General features: G+C 36.3%; 1 protein-coding gene across 1 annotated transcript; it reads left to right on the top strand.

The window, feature by feature from the left end:
• Positions 1–10,357: 10,357 nt before the first annotated feature.
• pold3 (polymerase (DNA-directed), delta 3, accessory subunit) lies at positions 10,358–17,057 on the top strand. Its single transcript, XM_084733083.1, has 12 exons — positions 10,358–10,497; positions 11,159–11,214; positions 12,112–12,211; positions 12,326–12,365; positions 12,496–12,628; positions 13,005–13,260; positions 13,357–13,429; positions 14,562–14,697; positions 14,994–15,097; positions 15,417–15,502; positions 15,647–15,728; positions 16,614–17,057. Exons 1-12 carry the CDS (start codon positions 10,441–10,443, stop codon positions 16,817–16,819), a joined length of 1,329 nt encoding a protein of 442 aa, XP_084589209.1. The 5' UTR covers positions 10,358–10,440; the 3' UTR covers positions 16,820–17,057.
• Positions 17,058–17,360: the final 303 nt, after the last annotated feature.

The following is a 17,360-nucleotide window of genomic DNA, read 5'->3' on the forward strand; positions in this document are numbered from 1 at the left end:
TACATGTCATTTCACACATGTCCGCTCCCCTGAGTGCTGTGATGGGAGCTGTGACCGCCGTGGTACAATTGACAAAGTCGGTAGCTATGGATTTAAGTAGATAACCTCCCCTCAGAGCTATCGCCTTTTTAAATCATAAAACCAATCTGAATTTCCTGTTGAGGGAATCCTAAAGCCTGTTGGAGAACAAACGCCTCTGAAATGGGTCTGCAGGCAGCATGAGAGATATCTAATACATTCCTTATGCATTTCTCTAAGAGCGGATATCTTTTCTGTGGATCTGAAGCACCGGAGCATCAAATGTGTTATCAGAGGCCAGAGAACATCAGGGGGAAAAGTCAAAATGTTTCCCATTTCTTCAAAATGTAAGAGATTTCCATGGCAGAATAAAAGGAAACATTTTTTTTCTAACAAATGGTTTGCATTCATCAGATATCGCTGATAAAAAAGAATCCATTATCAAGGTTTAACCCAGACCAGACATCAAAGATCTCATCATATTCATTGATATTCTATGAGCAAGAGGATTACTGTTGCTTTTGTGAGCATCCAAACAACAAAGTGGTCTTTGTGCTTTGCATCAGTGTGGTTTTGGTTCTAATTCTCCTCTGAAAACTATTATTTGATGTTTTTCTACAGCCTTTTTTATGTTTGGCTGCGTCAATAAAGAGATAAAGTTAATCTCAGAGAGGTCTCGTGATTTTAGAGTTGTGGGTTAAAACACACAGGAAAGATGCTGAAAGTGATTTCAAATATACGCACAAGCCTATCATTTTTTTCCACTGAGCTTCTACATGTGTGTGATTGATGGATCATGTTGCTGACAGAGAGTGTCAGTAAAATATTACTGTAGATGTTGCTATCAGGAGGCTGTCATGTCGGCTCATTTGCTCTCTGAGACAACAAATAAACAGTAACAACACAGAGGGGGTGGGCAAAATAATAGGAACTCCTGAAGCTGTAGCACATTACTGAAATTGTAATACAAACTAAAACAAATGTACTGAAGCAAGGCAATTCTTAGTTCAGTTCTTGAGTCAGTTGTTAATTTCACACACAGAACTCCTGCTGGAGCTACTTTGTACCAGCATTGTCACAAAGATACTGTAACATAAAACTACTCCCAGTAATTTCTTTTCATTTTATCTATGTTTTTATGTATTTATGTCTCTCTTTTGACCATTTCAATAATTCCTCTCTATATTTTCCTTCTGTTAATGTGTGTCTCAGCCTTATTTTGTAAGACACTTTGAACAGCATTTGTACCAGTAAATTCAACAATGGTGTGTCATTTTGTTTGGGGAGTGACTTCTGATTAGCTCATCAAATTGTTTTAGTTATTCAATAAAATATTATCTGACAAGTATCAAGTGAAACAATATTTAAAAGGTATGTGACAGTTCTTTCTACATGATAATGATGATAGCGACACACTTTCCTCATCCAGCACTCACTCACATATTGATCTTCACAAACAGATTACATCTGTAATTTAAAAACTTCAAGCTGAATTTCTTATCTATCAAGTCCAACATTGGCTGTTTGTTGTGCTGTAAAAATAAAACCTGCAATAAACCTCCAGATCAATACACATACACAGACACTGGATGATCAGAGAGTGATTTATTATCTGTGCATAGAAATACACATCCAATATTAAAGCTACTTCAAGGAAATTTCATATTTAGTTTAGGAGGCCCTTGTGGACTAAAGCAGCAGTATTTCCTTAATCATAACCGCAAAATATTACATAAAAAAAACAAAATTCTCCTGCTTCCTTTTGATTTGCTAATGTACTATTCAGTGGGCTAGTTTAATCTGATTTCAAGGAGAATCCGAACTGGTGGCAGTTAAAAACTCTTTGTAGTTCTTTACGGAGAAACTACATTGTTTCCTGCACAAAATGAGGACTAAAGATACCACATACAGTATCTTGTATCCCCAGAAGCAGCGATAAGCACAAAGTCTCTCAAGAATAAAAGTGAGAAGTGGCATCACTCCAGTGTGCAGGGTTTTGTGGTTACAGTCAGGGCTTACTTTTGCCCCATTAGGTCAAACTAGAGAGGCACTTGAGCTCACCGGAGAGTCCGTTGGGCCACTCAGGTTCCACTCCGGCGTCACATTAGTAGAGTCAGGGTTCAATAGCAGTTCACTGAATGGGCTTACGGTAAATCAAATTACCTAACTGAATCTAAATCCTTTAAAATTCTACAAAAACTTCTGAGCTTTGCAACAAAAATATGTTAAACTGAATTTATGTTCAGTCGTATTTAAAAACTAAAGCTCATGTTTTATGAATCAGTTTTCCTATTTGCTATCTCATCAAATGTTTTCACACCAATCTTTATATTAAAAGAATGAATGAATAATTCAATTAAATGTTAATTTTGTTTTAATCTTAGCAACTTTGGATGTTTTCCCAAGTTGGAACTGAATTAAAAAATGCAACCAACCAAACTCAACTTTAAAACAAATAATGAAGAATTGAAGTGTACCCTGATTACAAGAAAAACTGTTATTCAGTGGAAAAGCAGTATTGAGCAAATAGTAAATGCATGGTGCAAGAAACAAAAAATAAAGTACAAACAGTAGTAGAAGGTTTAAGTCCCCAATGTTACATAACAGCTTGTTGCTGCAGAGACAAGAGTGGCTTTTAATCTTGACAAAACATTAATTTCTTATGAGCTGAAGAACATATATGCTTGTTTAAAAAAGCAACAATGTTGAGTTTATTAACACACAAAACCTGAACAAATGTCAAGGTTCAATCATAATCAAGCAGGTGGGAGAAAAACTATGCTGACATGGTTTATACTCTAAACCACAACCTTGTTAATGATGCTCAGTTGTCCAATCTGTATCGCACGCCGTCCATATGATGATTAATTCAGGTGTACTCTCGCTGTTCTTGCACTCAGATGAGCTCATATAATATTTAGACTGAAGTAGCTCTGACTCTTCAGCTGCTGAGAGGCCGATCAGCCTGCCAACTTCTAATAGAAATGTCAAACAGGAGGGCAGCGGCTTGTAGCAGAGAAGGGAAAAATATTCCCCCAATGGTGACAAGAATCACAGTCTCACCTCGAAGACACAAAGCAAAGCTAAAATCCTCAGACAGATCAGAGTCGGTTAACGTGAAGGAACAAAGCCAACTGTCTTTCTTATTGTGTTCTGCTGTAGATGAGTCACATTTACCTTTGTTACCTCTGTCTTTTCAGCAGGTTGTAGGTCAGTACATGACTGGTCCACCTGAAACACAGGAGAGTTAGAAAATACATTTTATTTAAGCTGTAACAGAGGCTTTCTGTTAATACTTTCTCCAATCTACACCTGAGATAACTCCTGTGACATCGCTGTAACATCACCAGGGCTGGTTTCAGACTTTGGAGCTCCTTTCAGAGCCACAGAAGACATTATGCAGCCGTTTTCACAGACTAAACAGAACTATCCAAGAAGAGTCAACTGATCTTGACATGTAAAATTTATGGTTGGTGTAAACTTCTTATTAATAAAGATATTTCTTTGGTGGAAATTATTTCCAGTGATACCTTTGATGCAAGAAATAGTTCGTTATAATTTGGTTGAATCGACTCTTCGGTCAATTCTATTCCAGCTTTTGCCACCAGCATAACACAGAAACAGCACTACTAAGAGTGACAAATGATTTCCTCACACAGGCTGAAAATGGTGGACATTTCCTTCCGGTCCTGCTTAACTTGACTGCTGCTTTAGATACAATTAATCACTCCATCCTAGCTGATCATCTAAATTAATGGGTCACTATCTCCACCTCTGCTCTCAACTGGCTTCCATCCTATCTGACAAACAGGAAATTTCAGATCATCATAAACAACTTTGGCCCAGTGCTAATCTGGCCCCTGCACACTCTCAGTCTGCGATGAGTGTGTCTCTGTGTGTGAAAGCTTCATAATGATGGATAGTGTAATTAAATTAATATTAAAAACAGCATTTACAAAGATGTGAGTGTCACTGACATGGCACACTCATTATATCCATGACACAGTAAGCTTATGAAACGAAAAATATTAATTGAATAATACCCAGTTCAATCACATCTCCCACCACTGCTGTGCTGGCGGCCAACCAAAGGGGCAAATGGGTAATATTTGTACCCTCAGTGACTGGATGGCTGCTAGAAAGGAATGGATATCACTCAACTTCCTTCAGATAAATCAAACAAAATCAGGGTTCTCCTTATTGGTCCCAACAAGTTGGGGTGTAATCTTTGACCAGACACCTGAACACTGACCCTCATATAAACAAACTTTTGCAAACTTGCTTCTTGCAACTCCAGAACATTACAAAAACTTAAGCCAACTGGAGATCCAAAGTCACATCAATCCTCACATCTCTTTACTGGATCCTTGTTAAATATAGAAGAGACGTTAAAAGGACAGTTCATCCCAAAAATCAAAAAGACATATTTTTCCCCTGGCTTGTAGTGCTATTTATCCATCTAATTTTTTGTGTGCGCGGTGCTGAGTTTAGGAGATATCAACCATAGAGATGTCTGCCTTTTCTCCAATATAATGGGAGTAAATGGTACTCCACTTGTGGTGCTCAAAGCCCAAAACTGCTCACAACAAGCTGAGTGCCCATTTTGTTCCATTATATTGAAGAGAAAACAGACATCTTTATAGCCAATATCTTCAAAAACTCAGTTTGATTTGGGAGTGAACTGTTCTTTTAAGATTTTGCTGATCTTACAAGGGCTTACATGGTTTTGCTTCATACATTTCCTGACTTTTGCAGCCCTATTCCACCGCTAGAACACTCACATTATCTGACCTCGGTCTCCCTCTCTCTCTGAGTCTGCAAACCATGCTGAAAAACTTCTCAAAACTCATTTATTTTACCTACTTTACATTTGTATTGCCTCTGGTTTGATAACTTCACAGCCACAGAGACAATTTTGATTTCATTTTTCCTGTGTTGTATCATGATCATTTAATGACGGTATCATTTACATTTGGTCCCTTACTCCTTTTTTATCTTTTTGTATGACTGGGGAAGCTGGTGAGAAATCTACCACTGAGCCATCAATGCTAAGGAGAGACCTTTTCATTCTACTTTAATTTAACACAGGTTACATTATTGCTTTGGCCAGAAATGGCATCCAGCCCCCCCAGGTAGAAGGTGTGAACTTCCCCACTGGGCGATCAATGATATGTTGTGGTTGAAAGGGCAGTTGTTATTATTCTTCTCTGATATGATTGAGGTTGAAAAGGTTATTGCATTTTCCATGAGTGAAACCTGGGCCTCCTGCACGGAGGGCGAGGTTCTACAGAAACACCACCGCTATGGTTTCACTCTAATAACAGGTAGCATTAATGGGCCCCCTGGAGACCTGTCATCATTATTATTTTCCACACTTGGTTGGTACATCATGATGCCTATAATGAATCTGATTGGACCACCCCTGACTCTGACCTTCACTGCATCATTTGTTGCGCTTTTAGCTGTTGTCAGACATCCAGTAATGCAGCTTCTAACTGTTCACAGTGTAAAAAATCACACAGGAATTTAGTGGACTCAAATTTAAGTTAATTAAACTTTAAAAAAAAAAAAATCAGAATGCTTCAGAAGTTTTAAACATGAATTCTTCTAACTTGAAGTCTTTTGACTTGAAGCGATGAGTCGAATAAATGTACTGTACTGTTCAATGGACTCACTGAATTAAGTTTCTAAAGAAACATGTTCAGTATATTATCAGCCTTCCCAGCATGCATTGTAAGAGCGTTAAAACCTTCCAAAGGCCCTTCTTTTTTATAACTTGAAAAGAAAAAAAGATGAAAATTGCTGTGTCTCTACTATCATGGTGTGTGAACCATGATACTAGAGTTAGTAGCAGTTGATGAAGTGTTCAACATGTTTTGTCATGTAAAACTGAACTAATATCATGTTTATTTAAAGATTTGTTTCAATTTCCTGAACTTGTCTTTTCATTTTAAACTTCAACTTGAAATTTTAAAGCAGCCCAGGCACAAACTCTCTAAAGTTAAAGGAGAAATCTGTAACTCATTTACTGGAATAAATCACAAAAATGACCACAATATGTCATCAGAGAACAAGGAAACATGTCAAGTTGAAATACTCCCTCCAGCCATGGTTGCTAATTTCTATTCCGGGCCAAAATAACAGTTTTTGTTCACCCGTTTCATGTTAATTAGAATTCAAATTAATGCAGAATGTTCAATGAATAAGTGTCTGTTTATGAGTCTTTCAACCATAGACTGCATATTAAACAGCATTTCAGCCTATTGAGCCCAACTCGCTATTTGGACTGCAGTAGTCATCCTTGTTCCTTTAAAAACTGTTTGTTTTTACAGTGTAATGTTGTTTTTATTTTGGCAAATCAACTCTGGCATGTTACAAAGATCTGCACACAATCAATCTCTAGACCTCTGCCAATCATCTCATTCATATTTTTAAAGAGAAAGATGTGTGAAAAGTTTCATTCATTCAGGCAGAGTCATGATGATCTTCTACACTTGATACAGACCGATGATGACGAGCTGTGAAGCTGGGAACAACTCATGTCGACCAGTGATTTATTTGGAAAACTTACAATTGATGATGAGGTCACTGTAGGTATAATATATCAGTATTGTACTTCCTGAACATCCCTGTCACGGCAGCTCATTGAAATTCAAAATGTATATTGACTGTATTGCGATGCACTAATAACTGCTGCTGATCTCCTCCCTGCAGCCTGCTGAGGAGCTTCTTTTTCTCCATTTATAACGGCCTTCTGCTGCTGTCACACTGATTATTTCCATTTACTGGCCAGTTGGTTTCCCTATTTAAAGCAAATTAAAAGCAGCAGTTATTATCCATTATGGGCTTTCATCCTCGTAGCTAATCTCACAGTCAGCATTTTATTTCTTATAAAGAGGCAGTTTTGCCACAATTCAGAAACAGCACAGCCTCATAAATAGATTTCAAGGTTCATCAACTAGCTAAACTCCTTCATGGTGTTTTCTATTTCTTGGGTCATTTGTAGTAGGCTATTAGAAAGTGTTGTACCACTCAACTGACAATTGTGTGACATAATTTAAGGGATAATTGCAGTATTTTTAAACCTGACCTGTATTTATACATATTTTGGGTTGTAAATGTCTGAATACAGGTATAAAAAGTTTTGGAATTGGTCCGGTAGATTGTCACAGCTGGTGGCCACAATGTAATCCTTAGGGGCAAATGCACCTGTTAAAGTACTTCCTCTAAAATTGCTTCTTTGTGCCACTGACAGGTTCAGATTGTTACAAGTTTTTCAGGGCATGTGGTCTTGCTGTGACCATCCTGACTTATGAGCAGCTGTCCCAAATCCTAAATCCTGTCCTGTTTGTCCCGAAAAATAATTGTTAGGCTGATGTAATAAACATGGAAAAGCTAAAACGAGATGTCTGTGTGCTGAGATACTTGACTTGACTTGAGACTTTAAGACAAAAATGCAGAGGAGACATGACTCAGTGATCAACAAATCAGAGACACGCAACACGCTGTTGCTGTCAGAAAACACTAAATTCAAATGAGAGAATTTTCTTAAATCCATGAAAATATTCTGATCAAACAATTTGTGTAGGTTCAAATTCCTGCTTTTGGTTTGTTTTTGTAATGTAAGAACATTACTGCTGTGTTTTTACTTGTGTAATGCGCTGATTAGACTATCATAAATAATGGATTTTTGATGTAATTTGACCCGTTTTAAACTAGATCAGAGTGCAGCTACCACTGCAGGAGGAATTTGTAATAAAATATCTAATGAATGTGTTTGTAAGCTCCTCCCTATGGATCTTTCCAGACAGGAAACTGAAGCTGCAGTCACCTTATTTCCTCTTACACATCTGGAAAAGGAGGGTGAGGCACGGGGCATGCAGCTGGTTGCAATACACAACCTCACCACTAGATTTCACTATATCCCAGTCACTGGACTTTTAAATTAATGTAGTGAAATGAAAAGTGCAATATTTCTCTCTGAACTGTAGCAAAGTATAGGTATAAAGTACAAATACTCAAGTACAATGAGGTACTTGCACTTCACGTAGGTACAGTAAATAAGTACTTTCACTTACTTTTTCCACCACTTTAATTCTGTTAATTTGCTCAGAACATTTTTGTTAATTTGTGCAGCTGTAACTCTGATGAACTTCAAATATTAAAATATTAACACTATGAAATGATTTGACAGAAAGATACTGAAGGAAAAATAAATATTCTCCCTCTTGTGTTAAGTTTAAAATCAAATATGCAAATCTTTTGAATGGGTGCAGAATGAGTGAAACTTGATATATTAGTTCACAGTTTCTTCCTGAAAAATGTTTTTATTTCATTACTGCTCCTTTATTCGGTTTCAAACATCCAGCTGTTATTGAGTGGCAAATGTAAAAATATTTGGGGCAAATGTGACATGTGGCATTGTATCTAGAGAGACCCTGTGCACACAGAGGTGAGCCCTGAACAGAGGATGTCATGTTTTTTCTAAAGGTGTTAAAAGAGGTGAGAAAGCTGAGATATCACAGTAAAATGGTCCCAAAGTGCACTCACTTCATCACACCTGAGACTGAAAATAGCAGTCAGATAAACAACACGTTTTTCTCTATCCCCAGTAATGTTTTGCCTTTTTGGGGTATTTTACACAACATACTATGCAGCAGTACAGCTCAGCTCTCAGCATATTTTGGTATATCGTGCAGGTAAATGTAATGCAAAATGCCCAGAGATGTGTAGTAATGAGGAAACATTTCCTGTGTACTGAGGAAGTTCATTTACTGAAGTGTAGTTTTACATAGTCCCAAAAATGTCATTTTGTACCTGTCCTAGTGGGGAAATGTTTTTTTACCTTCACTATTGGATTTTTCTTGCCTTCAAATCACTTAAATGATCTACAGGCTGAGTAAATTAAGAAATTTCTCTTAAACTGTTTAGATACACAGATTTTTTTTTTTTTTACCACTTTTTATCCCTGTACTTGTGATGTGATTTGGTGACTTTTACCTTATGCATTTTTTCCTCCTTTTGCTTTTATGGTGTGTTGTTTTACTGGCTGTTTCTTTCTTTGTTTTGGCTGCTCATATTTTTGTATTTTTTTTTTTTTTTTTTTTCTGTACAGCACTTTGTAACCTTGTTAAGAAAAGTGCTATATAAATAAAGGTCATTATTATTATTATTATTATTATTATTATTATTATTATTATTATTATTATTATTATCTCTAAAATACAATGTGTCTGTCAGCTGAAAAGTTTTGGCCTTTCCTCTGCACAATCTTAATCTGCAATAGAATAAAAACTGTAATACATCATTGTAATATGAAGTGGAAAAAGTAGAAAGTTTGTCCAAATGGACATGCCCAAGTCAACTTTAATATTGTACTTTAATACAGCATTTTAAGCGAAAGGTGGGGGATTTTTAACTGTGTGGAGGTTTAAAGGCTGGTGTTTTCCCATATTCTTATTTTCAATAAATCCTTTCTTAGATCTTTACATATTGGTCATAAAAATGTGGTTTATCTCATGGGAAAGGCTCTGTAATTTCCTGAAACACCAGGACACAACACTTTTTAGCAAACAATACTCAAACATACATAAGTAAATAGTGCATTTGCACTGGGGACTTTTTTTTTTTAACTGCAGACAAATACTGTTATAGTACAGCAGCAGAATGATGTACGTGTGATTGAGTCAAAATAAACTATAGTGTGTTCATGGTAATCAGAGATAAATGTATTGAAACAAAATACAGAATACTGGTATGAGAAAATGTATTTAATTAAAATCCAAACAATTAATTTTAAAATAGAAAAATAAATTCTAACATTATAACCCAACGTGCTGCCCCCCACCCCCAACCCCCATAATAAATTATCACTTCCTCACAATTATATGGTGCTGACACCATATCACTGAAACAAATGCTGTTACTGAAACAATATCAATTATAACATTTAATTTTAAAAATTTTAAAGCTTGAACAATGGCACTGAAAATTAGCCAGTTCAAATACACAAACTATTTTTCTTTCTGCCCAACAAAATACAAATTACAAAATACTCACAAGTAACTAAATACATTTTAATGAGGCTACATTAAAACTGAAATACTGGGGTAATAAAGGAACACGTTTAACAGTTTGGTTCTTTGGTGCAGAGGATTAAAAATATATTAGGCTATGGATACACAGACAGTATTTATTAGTATGATGATTTTACTGATGGGTTTTGTTTCTTCGTTGGGATTTGTTGAACTATATTATCAGTGTGTGGCCCATGTTGGCCTGTAGAGGGCAGCCGGTTGCAGCCTCTCATCCCACCGGAAATGAAAACAGACATGTGACATTTAACGGGAAGTAAATAAACTGTCTTCCCGCGCAGTTAAACCGGTCGAACAAGACGAAGACATACACGGATAGTTAGACAAAATGGACGAGCTTTATTTGGATAACATTGACGAATTTGTCAACGACCACGACAAGATAGTAAGTGCAGGTTTGATTCGGGATGTGTCCTCTTTTTGTTACGTTATTCTCGGTTAGCTAATAGCAGCTTACTAACGCTAACGACAATATAATTAATTAGCCGCCGAACTGCGTTCAGAAAATTGCCTGTTTGCTGTTCGCTTTCTTTTGGAGCGATGTTTATATTTATCATAGTGTGGATTACAACTGCTTAAGAATATTTTAGAGGTATAAATTAATTCGGCTGATGAATTGTGTAGGAAATGCCACTTAAATTCAATCATAACCTAGTTTCTTTGATAGCTAGTTGATTACTTTTAGTTCCTCCTGGTAACCGCCAACGTTGTTTTTTTAAATAGGCGAACACTGTAGGTTTTACTAACAAGCGTCAAAGGTTAAAATTGTGTTTGCTAAGCTAAATGAGGTGTTACATGTTTATTTTTTGCCAAATGCAATGATGGAAACCGATCGGCTAACATTTCTAAAAATGACGGGTTATCTATCCAGGTTCAAGTCATATTGTAACGTCAACTGCACCTGACGAATTAAATGCAAAATAACTTCCCTATTAAACGGCTGTAGTGGACGTTAAATTCTGGCAGTGTTTTTCTAAAAAAAATAAAAAATAAAAAAAATAAGTGAATTTGAACGCAAATGTTGTGGTGTGTTTTCTCTTTAACAGGTGACATATAAATGGCTGAGTCTCACTCTTGGAGTCCATGTCAACACAGCCAAACAGTGAGTTACTCCTCATCTTCAGGCTACTGGAATAACCATGCAGAAAACAAGTCAAAGAGCCTGACTTTGCTTGATAAACATCGGGTTTTCCTGGTTATACTGATTGCGGTTTCAGTCCCTGCATCATCAGTAAATAAATTGAATTATTTAACAATAAATTAATGTATTATAAACAAACGAAACAATTTCCAGCAAATAAAGTAAAGCAGCCTTCTTGAATAACTATCAGCTTATGTTAACATGAAAAACTTTCCCATGTTATGTAGACTTTAATTGTTATCAATTATGGATGCATGATAAATATGAGGGCTGAAAATGTATTGTTCAATAAATGGAAATTTATGATTATTTATTATTCCAACATTGAAATCATAGCTGATAAATATTGGCTGACTTCATATGATTTATGTCAAAGCGTTTAATTTGAATCCCCCCACCCACCACCACCATCACAATGAATTGAATACAATGAATTTGCACAATATAATCTAAAATACCCCAAATAATTGTTAAAAAATCAAGGGAAAAAACTAATACAGGAATAAGTAAACAAAGCCAAGAATCGCATCAGGTATTTAGCAGTAACATTTAGTACTTGACAGTCGATACCCTTATTTTGGTCAGTACCCTAAACATAGGCTATAGAACAATACTCACCTTGTAAATGTGCCTCAGGCAAAACCAGGTGTTCTGGCACATCTAAAGGGTCAGTATGTACTGGTATGTTCTAAGTAAAATACAACCTTTTGTGTTGCACATGGATAATTGTACAGAAGTTATTTTGGAATAAAGCATGATCTCACTTATTACCAAGACAATTCAAGGTCTCAATGAATGCAGTGGCTGGGACCCTTTTTTAAAACCAAAAAAACCTTAAAAGATATGTCTTGTTTTCAGGATGCTTTACCATTACTTGGATCACAAGAGGAAGGAAAGTTCAGCTCAGCTTCATGCCACCTATCTTGTGTCTGGAAAGTTTGTGGACAATGGCCAAACAGTGAGAAACACAACAAAATTAACATGAATTTATGATTTGCATATTTCTGTACAGACCCTTCATCTGATTTAGGATATTTTTCTTTTGTGTTTCTGATGTTGTGCGTCCTTTCAGAGTCACAAGGTGTCAGTTGTCAAAGAGGATCAGTTGGAAGGTGTGTAAATATATTTCCTAGTTCACCACTCTGGACTGGTGCAGCATTGTTGGCTGGCTATAGCTGGTATTTTTAACCAATTTTTGCAGAAGATGCGCAAACATCTGACCTTGCATGTTTTCTTTTGCAGATTTCAAATCCAAGATGAGCTTGGTAGTCAGTGTCCATGTCTACAGTGTCCAGAAAGCTTTACTGAAAGACAGTGGTCCCCTCTACAGCGTCGACTATGATGCTGTGAAAGACAATCTGAAGAATTGCAGCAAGTATGTTGATCATGCTTTGTTGTGCTTAAACGTGGGAAGTATTCAGTGTCTTTACACAGATGTGAAGAGCTATTTCATTTTAAATTACAGGTATCGTGCAGAGATTTTGTAGATGTTTTAGAACAGTGATTTGAATGAAACAACAGTTCTTAAAAACAATCAAAATGTTAAAATGAGAAATATGCCCTAGAACATCTGCTTCTTCTGTCCATTTTCTACTTCACCACCTAATGTAGTTCTGGGTAGTGGGAGATACAGGTTGATTTAAGTAGTTTAGCACCAGTAGGAGTTAAAAAAAAAAATATATATATATGTTAAATTTGTAAAACTATGAGCTTTCATGAATGTGCTGACTTGTTCCTTCCTGTGTTTGCAGGTACAGTGCGATTCGCTGTGCCACTGCGGTGCCCATGTCTTCTCTGGAGCTGCAGCAGGCAAGAGAAACCCATCAAGCTCCAGCACCAGATTCTGAACACAAAAAGGGTGGCATGAACGGAGACGCTAACGTGGCTTCAAAACCGTCCGCCAAGCCGCAGAAAGGCATCATGGGAATGTTTGGCAATAAGACTGCTCCCAAGAACCAGGACAAGGGCAAAGACATCAAGTCAGAGCAGAAGGAGGATGCACCTGTGGTACGTCTTTGTATTCTTTAGTTTGATTATCTGTTGTTTACAAAGAAATAAATAAGTGATTTCTGTAGTTTTTTACTGCTGTGTTTTGTGTTTTAGGGTGATGCCCCCAAACCTAAACCAGATACAAAGGCCAATCCTATGATGAACTTCTTTGGGGTTCAAACAGCAAGTAAGTTATACTGGTAGTGATATGCCGCGAATCATAATGCTTTTTGTTTAAATATAGTTCTGGATATTTATATAAAACAGGAATTGTTTTGATTTCCCCATTGATTGCCACATTTTTCTTGTTTTTCATGACAAATATGATATTTACCTGTTGTATTAACTACAACTACTGCCAGGGTAAACTTACTCCAGAAATTGTCAGAGGCATGTTTGTAGTTTTGGCTGTACTTTAAAACGATACTTAGTTTTCTAAACCTTTGTTGAATGTCTGATAACTCGTACTGAATCCTTATTTGTCCCTCTCATGGTATCAGTTTGCAAACAGAAGTACACAGACAATCCATTATCACATGAAAAACAATCTGAAAATGCAAATATGACAGTGTTAGAGTTGAAAGATTAATGGCAGTGGTGAGTCTATAGCTGGCTGACAGTATCAGTTCTCACTAATAGATTAAGGCTGCACAATTAATCAAAATTTTATTGAAACTGCAATTTACAAACTGCAGAAACTGCAATTTTTCCAAATGTTTATCAAAATATCAGCAAAAATCAGACACAAAAATAGATTTGATAAAGCTACATTAAATATCTTGTAATTTAGAAGCAGTGGAAAATTTCTGGCTTCAATATTTGTTGCTCAATTAGCTGTTTTCCTTCAAACGGTCTCTACCGTGAAGCAGAGTTTAACACCTGGTAAAAAGTAACAACTTCAGTTTCAGGTAAACCCTTTACACCTTTAAATAAACCCCAAGATTAGCCCCATGCAGAAAGCGAATGGAAGAAACTGCCAGTAATTCAGGCCATCAAAGAATTTGGCAACACGAACAAATAGAGGAAGACACTGACTTCTTTTATTTAGTCCAGATAAGACCTACTGGATCCTGTTGATTTTAACAAAAGTGACAGTAGAGAGAACTATGAATTGGTCCTGTAAATCCTATGATTTAGTTTTGTTTTGTTTTTTCTGAGGATTACAGTTCTTTGTTGTGAGGTGGATGCTGATATAATTGAGGAGAGTGTGTGTGAATGCGATTGTCATTGATTGTCATTGCAGATGTTACAAGCAGTCTGCTGACTCACTCAGCAACTTTTCTAACTGAAAGCTCTTCCTCACTTCCTCACTTCTTTAGAGAAACAAGACAAAACTGTGAAGGTGGAGGAAGCGGCTCCGTCAGCAGAGCCACAACGTCAAAGTTCACAACCTGAAGAAAAACAAGATGCTGCTGCAGTGGAGTTGCCAAAAGAGACGAAGAAAGAGTCCAGGAGGTGTGTGTGTGTTTCAATATAACACTTATGGGGGAAAAGCCATAATTTTTGCATATTATTCAAAGATTATTTCAAATTGATATTCATTCTTAATACTCAAAAAATTGAATGAAAACTCAAATAGATTTCTTAGCAATAAAAGTATTGAATTTAATAACTTAACATAGAAATGTAAGAGGTTGTAAAATCTTTTGTAATTAACATAATAGGTCTTCATTGAGTGATGATGGACTTGGTTCACTTAAGTAAAATATGTCTATAAATGTATTCAAATAAAAGTCTTTCTCTGGTTGAAGCAAAACCAAGCGAATAGTGGATTCGGACAGCGAGGAGGAAAAAATGGAGAAGAAAAAGAGACGCAGGATTAAGAGGCCTGAACCAGACAGCAGCGATGAAGATGGTGAGCTGTTTACTTTACTTTGTTCTCGTACAAGTCAGACAATTATTTTCCATGTTGAAGACATTCATGAATTATGTTAGATAAAAATAGGCCTAACAATGCATGAAAAATTATTTTGATAGTCAATTGCAGGGAATGAAATATGCATTTTTATTAGGTCACATATAGTTGTATTATCTTTCATAATGTTGGTGAAAAATATTCTTGGCTACAGTGGAGAGAAATGTGCCCTAGTTCATCCATATCGTAAAGCCAGAATATTCAAGGCTTTGAAAAAGAAGATAATTTATAGAGGACTAATATTTGTTCACCTCGTCAGTCATTCCAGATTCTCCACAGCAGATGGAAACAAGGGAACAATCACCAAGTCCTAAGAAGGAGAACAAGCCTGTTTCACATTCAAATGTAAGTCTTCAAACCCACTGATTAGAAGTTAAAGAGTATTTGGCGCTCAGCTGGTTGAGTGTTAGAATGTCAAAACCCATTCATGGACCTAACACAGAATAGTTAATTGAACATTCAAATTTTTACGTGTTGTTTTTTCCACAGCAGGGGAACTCTGAAATGAAGATAAGGAAGAGGAGACGAGTCTTGAAATCCCGCACCTTTGTTGATGATGAAGGATGCATCGGTATGAAACAAAAATGCAGATTGAAAACTTGTAATCTGACTCAATCCAATTTGTTAAATTTATACTACACAAAATTATTTACAAAAAAACACAGGACTTTCTTACTTGCTTCACTTTGACAATGTGTCATCATAATGACACTTAAAACTATCATCAGTATATCCCTAGTACAGTCATTTCTATATTTATAAGCCCTCTGATATATTGTTGACCTTGTGTAAGAGTTGGTTATTCAGTTTAGGGCTGCTAATAACACACTGGCAACTACCAATGTTCATTATAAATTAATATATTACTACTAATAATAATATATTTTCTTAATTGTTTGGTCTGGAAAAGGAGGAAAATGGTGAAAAATGCAAAATTCGATGTCTTTAAGTAGCTTCTTTTGTTTGTCCACTATCCAAAATGCCTTTTTTTTTCTAGGTTGGCCCTGTTTTGCCTCTGATTGGCTAGGTTAGCCTTGTTAGGTTAGACATGAGCAGTGAAGCTGGTTAGGGTGATAAGCTGATCAGAGTTGGACAGGTCTTCCTTTCATCATCCGAGGGGGAAAAAAATCACATCCAGAACCCAAAGATATTTAGTTTACTATAATGGAGGACGAATAAATCAGTAAATGTTGACATTTGAGAAATTGGAAATGGTACATTTGTCTTTTTTGCAAAATTGACTATTTGCGTAATACTTGAAGTTGTTTTTCAGTACAGATTCAAATCAATTTTAATTTTTTGTGTCTGTATTTGAAGTGCCTTCTCACTGGATATAAAAATGGGATTTGACAAAATACTAAGACCTTTTATTATAATGCAGTTTAATTCACCACTGCAGACTACAACCATTTTCAGACAACTTAAGCCCAAAATAACTCTGGTTTCTCCCCCACAGTGACAGAGAAAGGCTATGAGAGTGAATCATACTCTGAAACAGAAGATCAGGTTCAGGTTGCCAAACAAGCTCCAAAAGATCCCTTCCCTGCAAAACTATCAGCAAGCAACAAACAGGACGAGAAGAAAAATCAGAAGAAAACTTCTGCTAATGCAAATAAAGGAACTAAACAAGCTTCCATTATGGGATTTTTCCAAAAGAAATGATGGAGGACAGCGTCTCACCCACCCTTTCATTGGCACTGAGGAATAACAAGCGCAGACTTCCTGTAAAACTGACTGCTACAACACGAGACAGTTGAGGACTGCGAATCACCTCTCAAAAGAACATCAACTGCATGGACAGATCTAATACTGAGTGATGAATATTTTACTTTTCACCTTTCACCCACTACCAGCTGTGAATACATGTCTTACTCAATAAACATTAAAAACTGAAACTAAACATGTTTTTCTTCAAAGGATGTGTTAAAGTTACATGGTTGTATCTAATATTTCAAAGCTTCACTCAAAACATTTGCTATTCAAATTCCACATCATTTGTTAAGTTTTTGCATGTCTGTCCATTCTGTTTAAAACTGGTATTTCTGCACTGTAGCAGACTAGTAGCAGACTAGGGCAGACTAATATATTAGCATTATTATTATTAGATTAGGAAGGGAGAATTTAAGTATACTTTGCATCCCTGTTCATTACAGTTTTCTGTCTGCCCTGACCTGCCCCTTTGTGCACTGAGGAGTGATGCGTA

This window comes from Lutjanus erythropterus, chromosome 12 (assembly GCF_056507025.1).
Source record: "Lutjanus erythropterus isolate fLutEry1 chromosome 12, fLutEry1.hap2, whole genome shotgun sequence".
Classification (NCBI taxonomy): Eukaryota; Metazoa; Chordata; class Actinopteri; order Lutjaniformes; family Lutjanidae; genus Lutjanus; species Lutjanus erythropterus.

Excerpts from the sequence above, each read along its gene's own strand:
- pold3 (XM_084733083.1), top strand. The coding sequence starts at position 10,441 with ATGGACGAGCTTTATTTGGATAACATTGACGAATTTGTCAACGACCAC. Across the intron at positions 10,498-11,158 it reads TCAACGACCACGACAAGATA|GTGACATATAAATGGCTGAG; the intron begins GTAAGTGCAGGT and ends TCTCTTTAACAG. Across the intron at positions 12,212-12,325 it reads TTGTGGACAATGGCCAAACA|AGTCACAAGGTGTCAGTTGT; the intron begins GTGAGAAACACA and ends GCGTCCTTTCAG.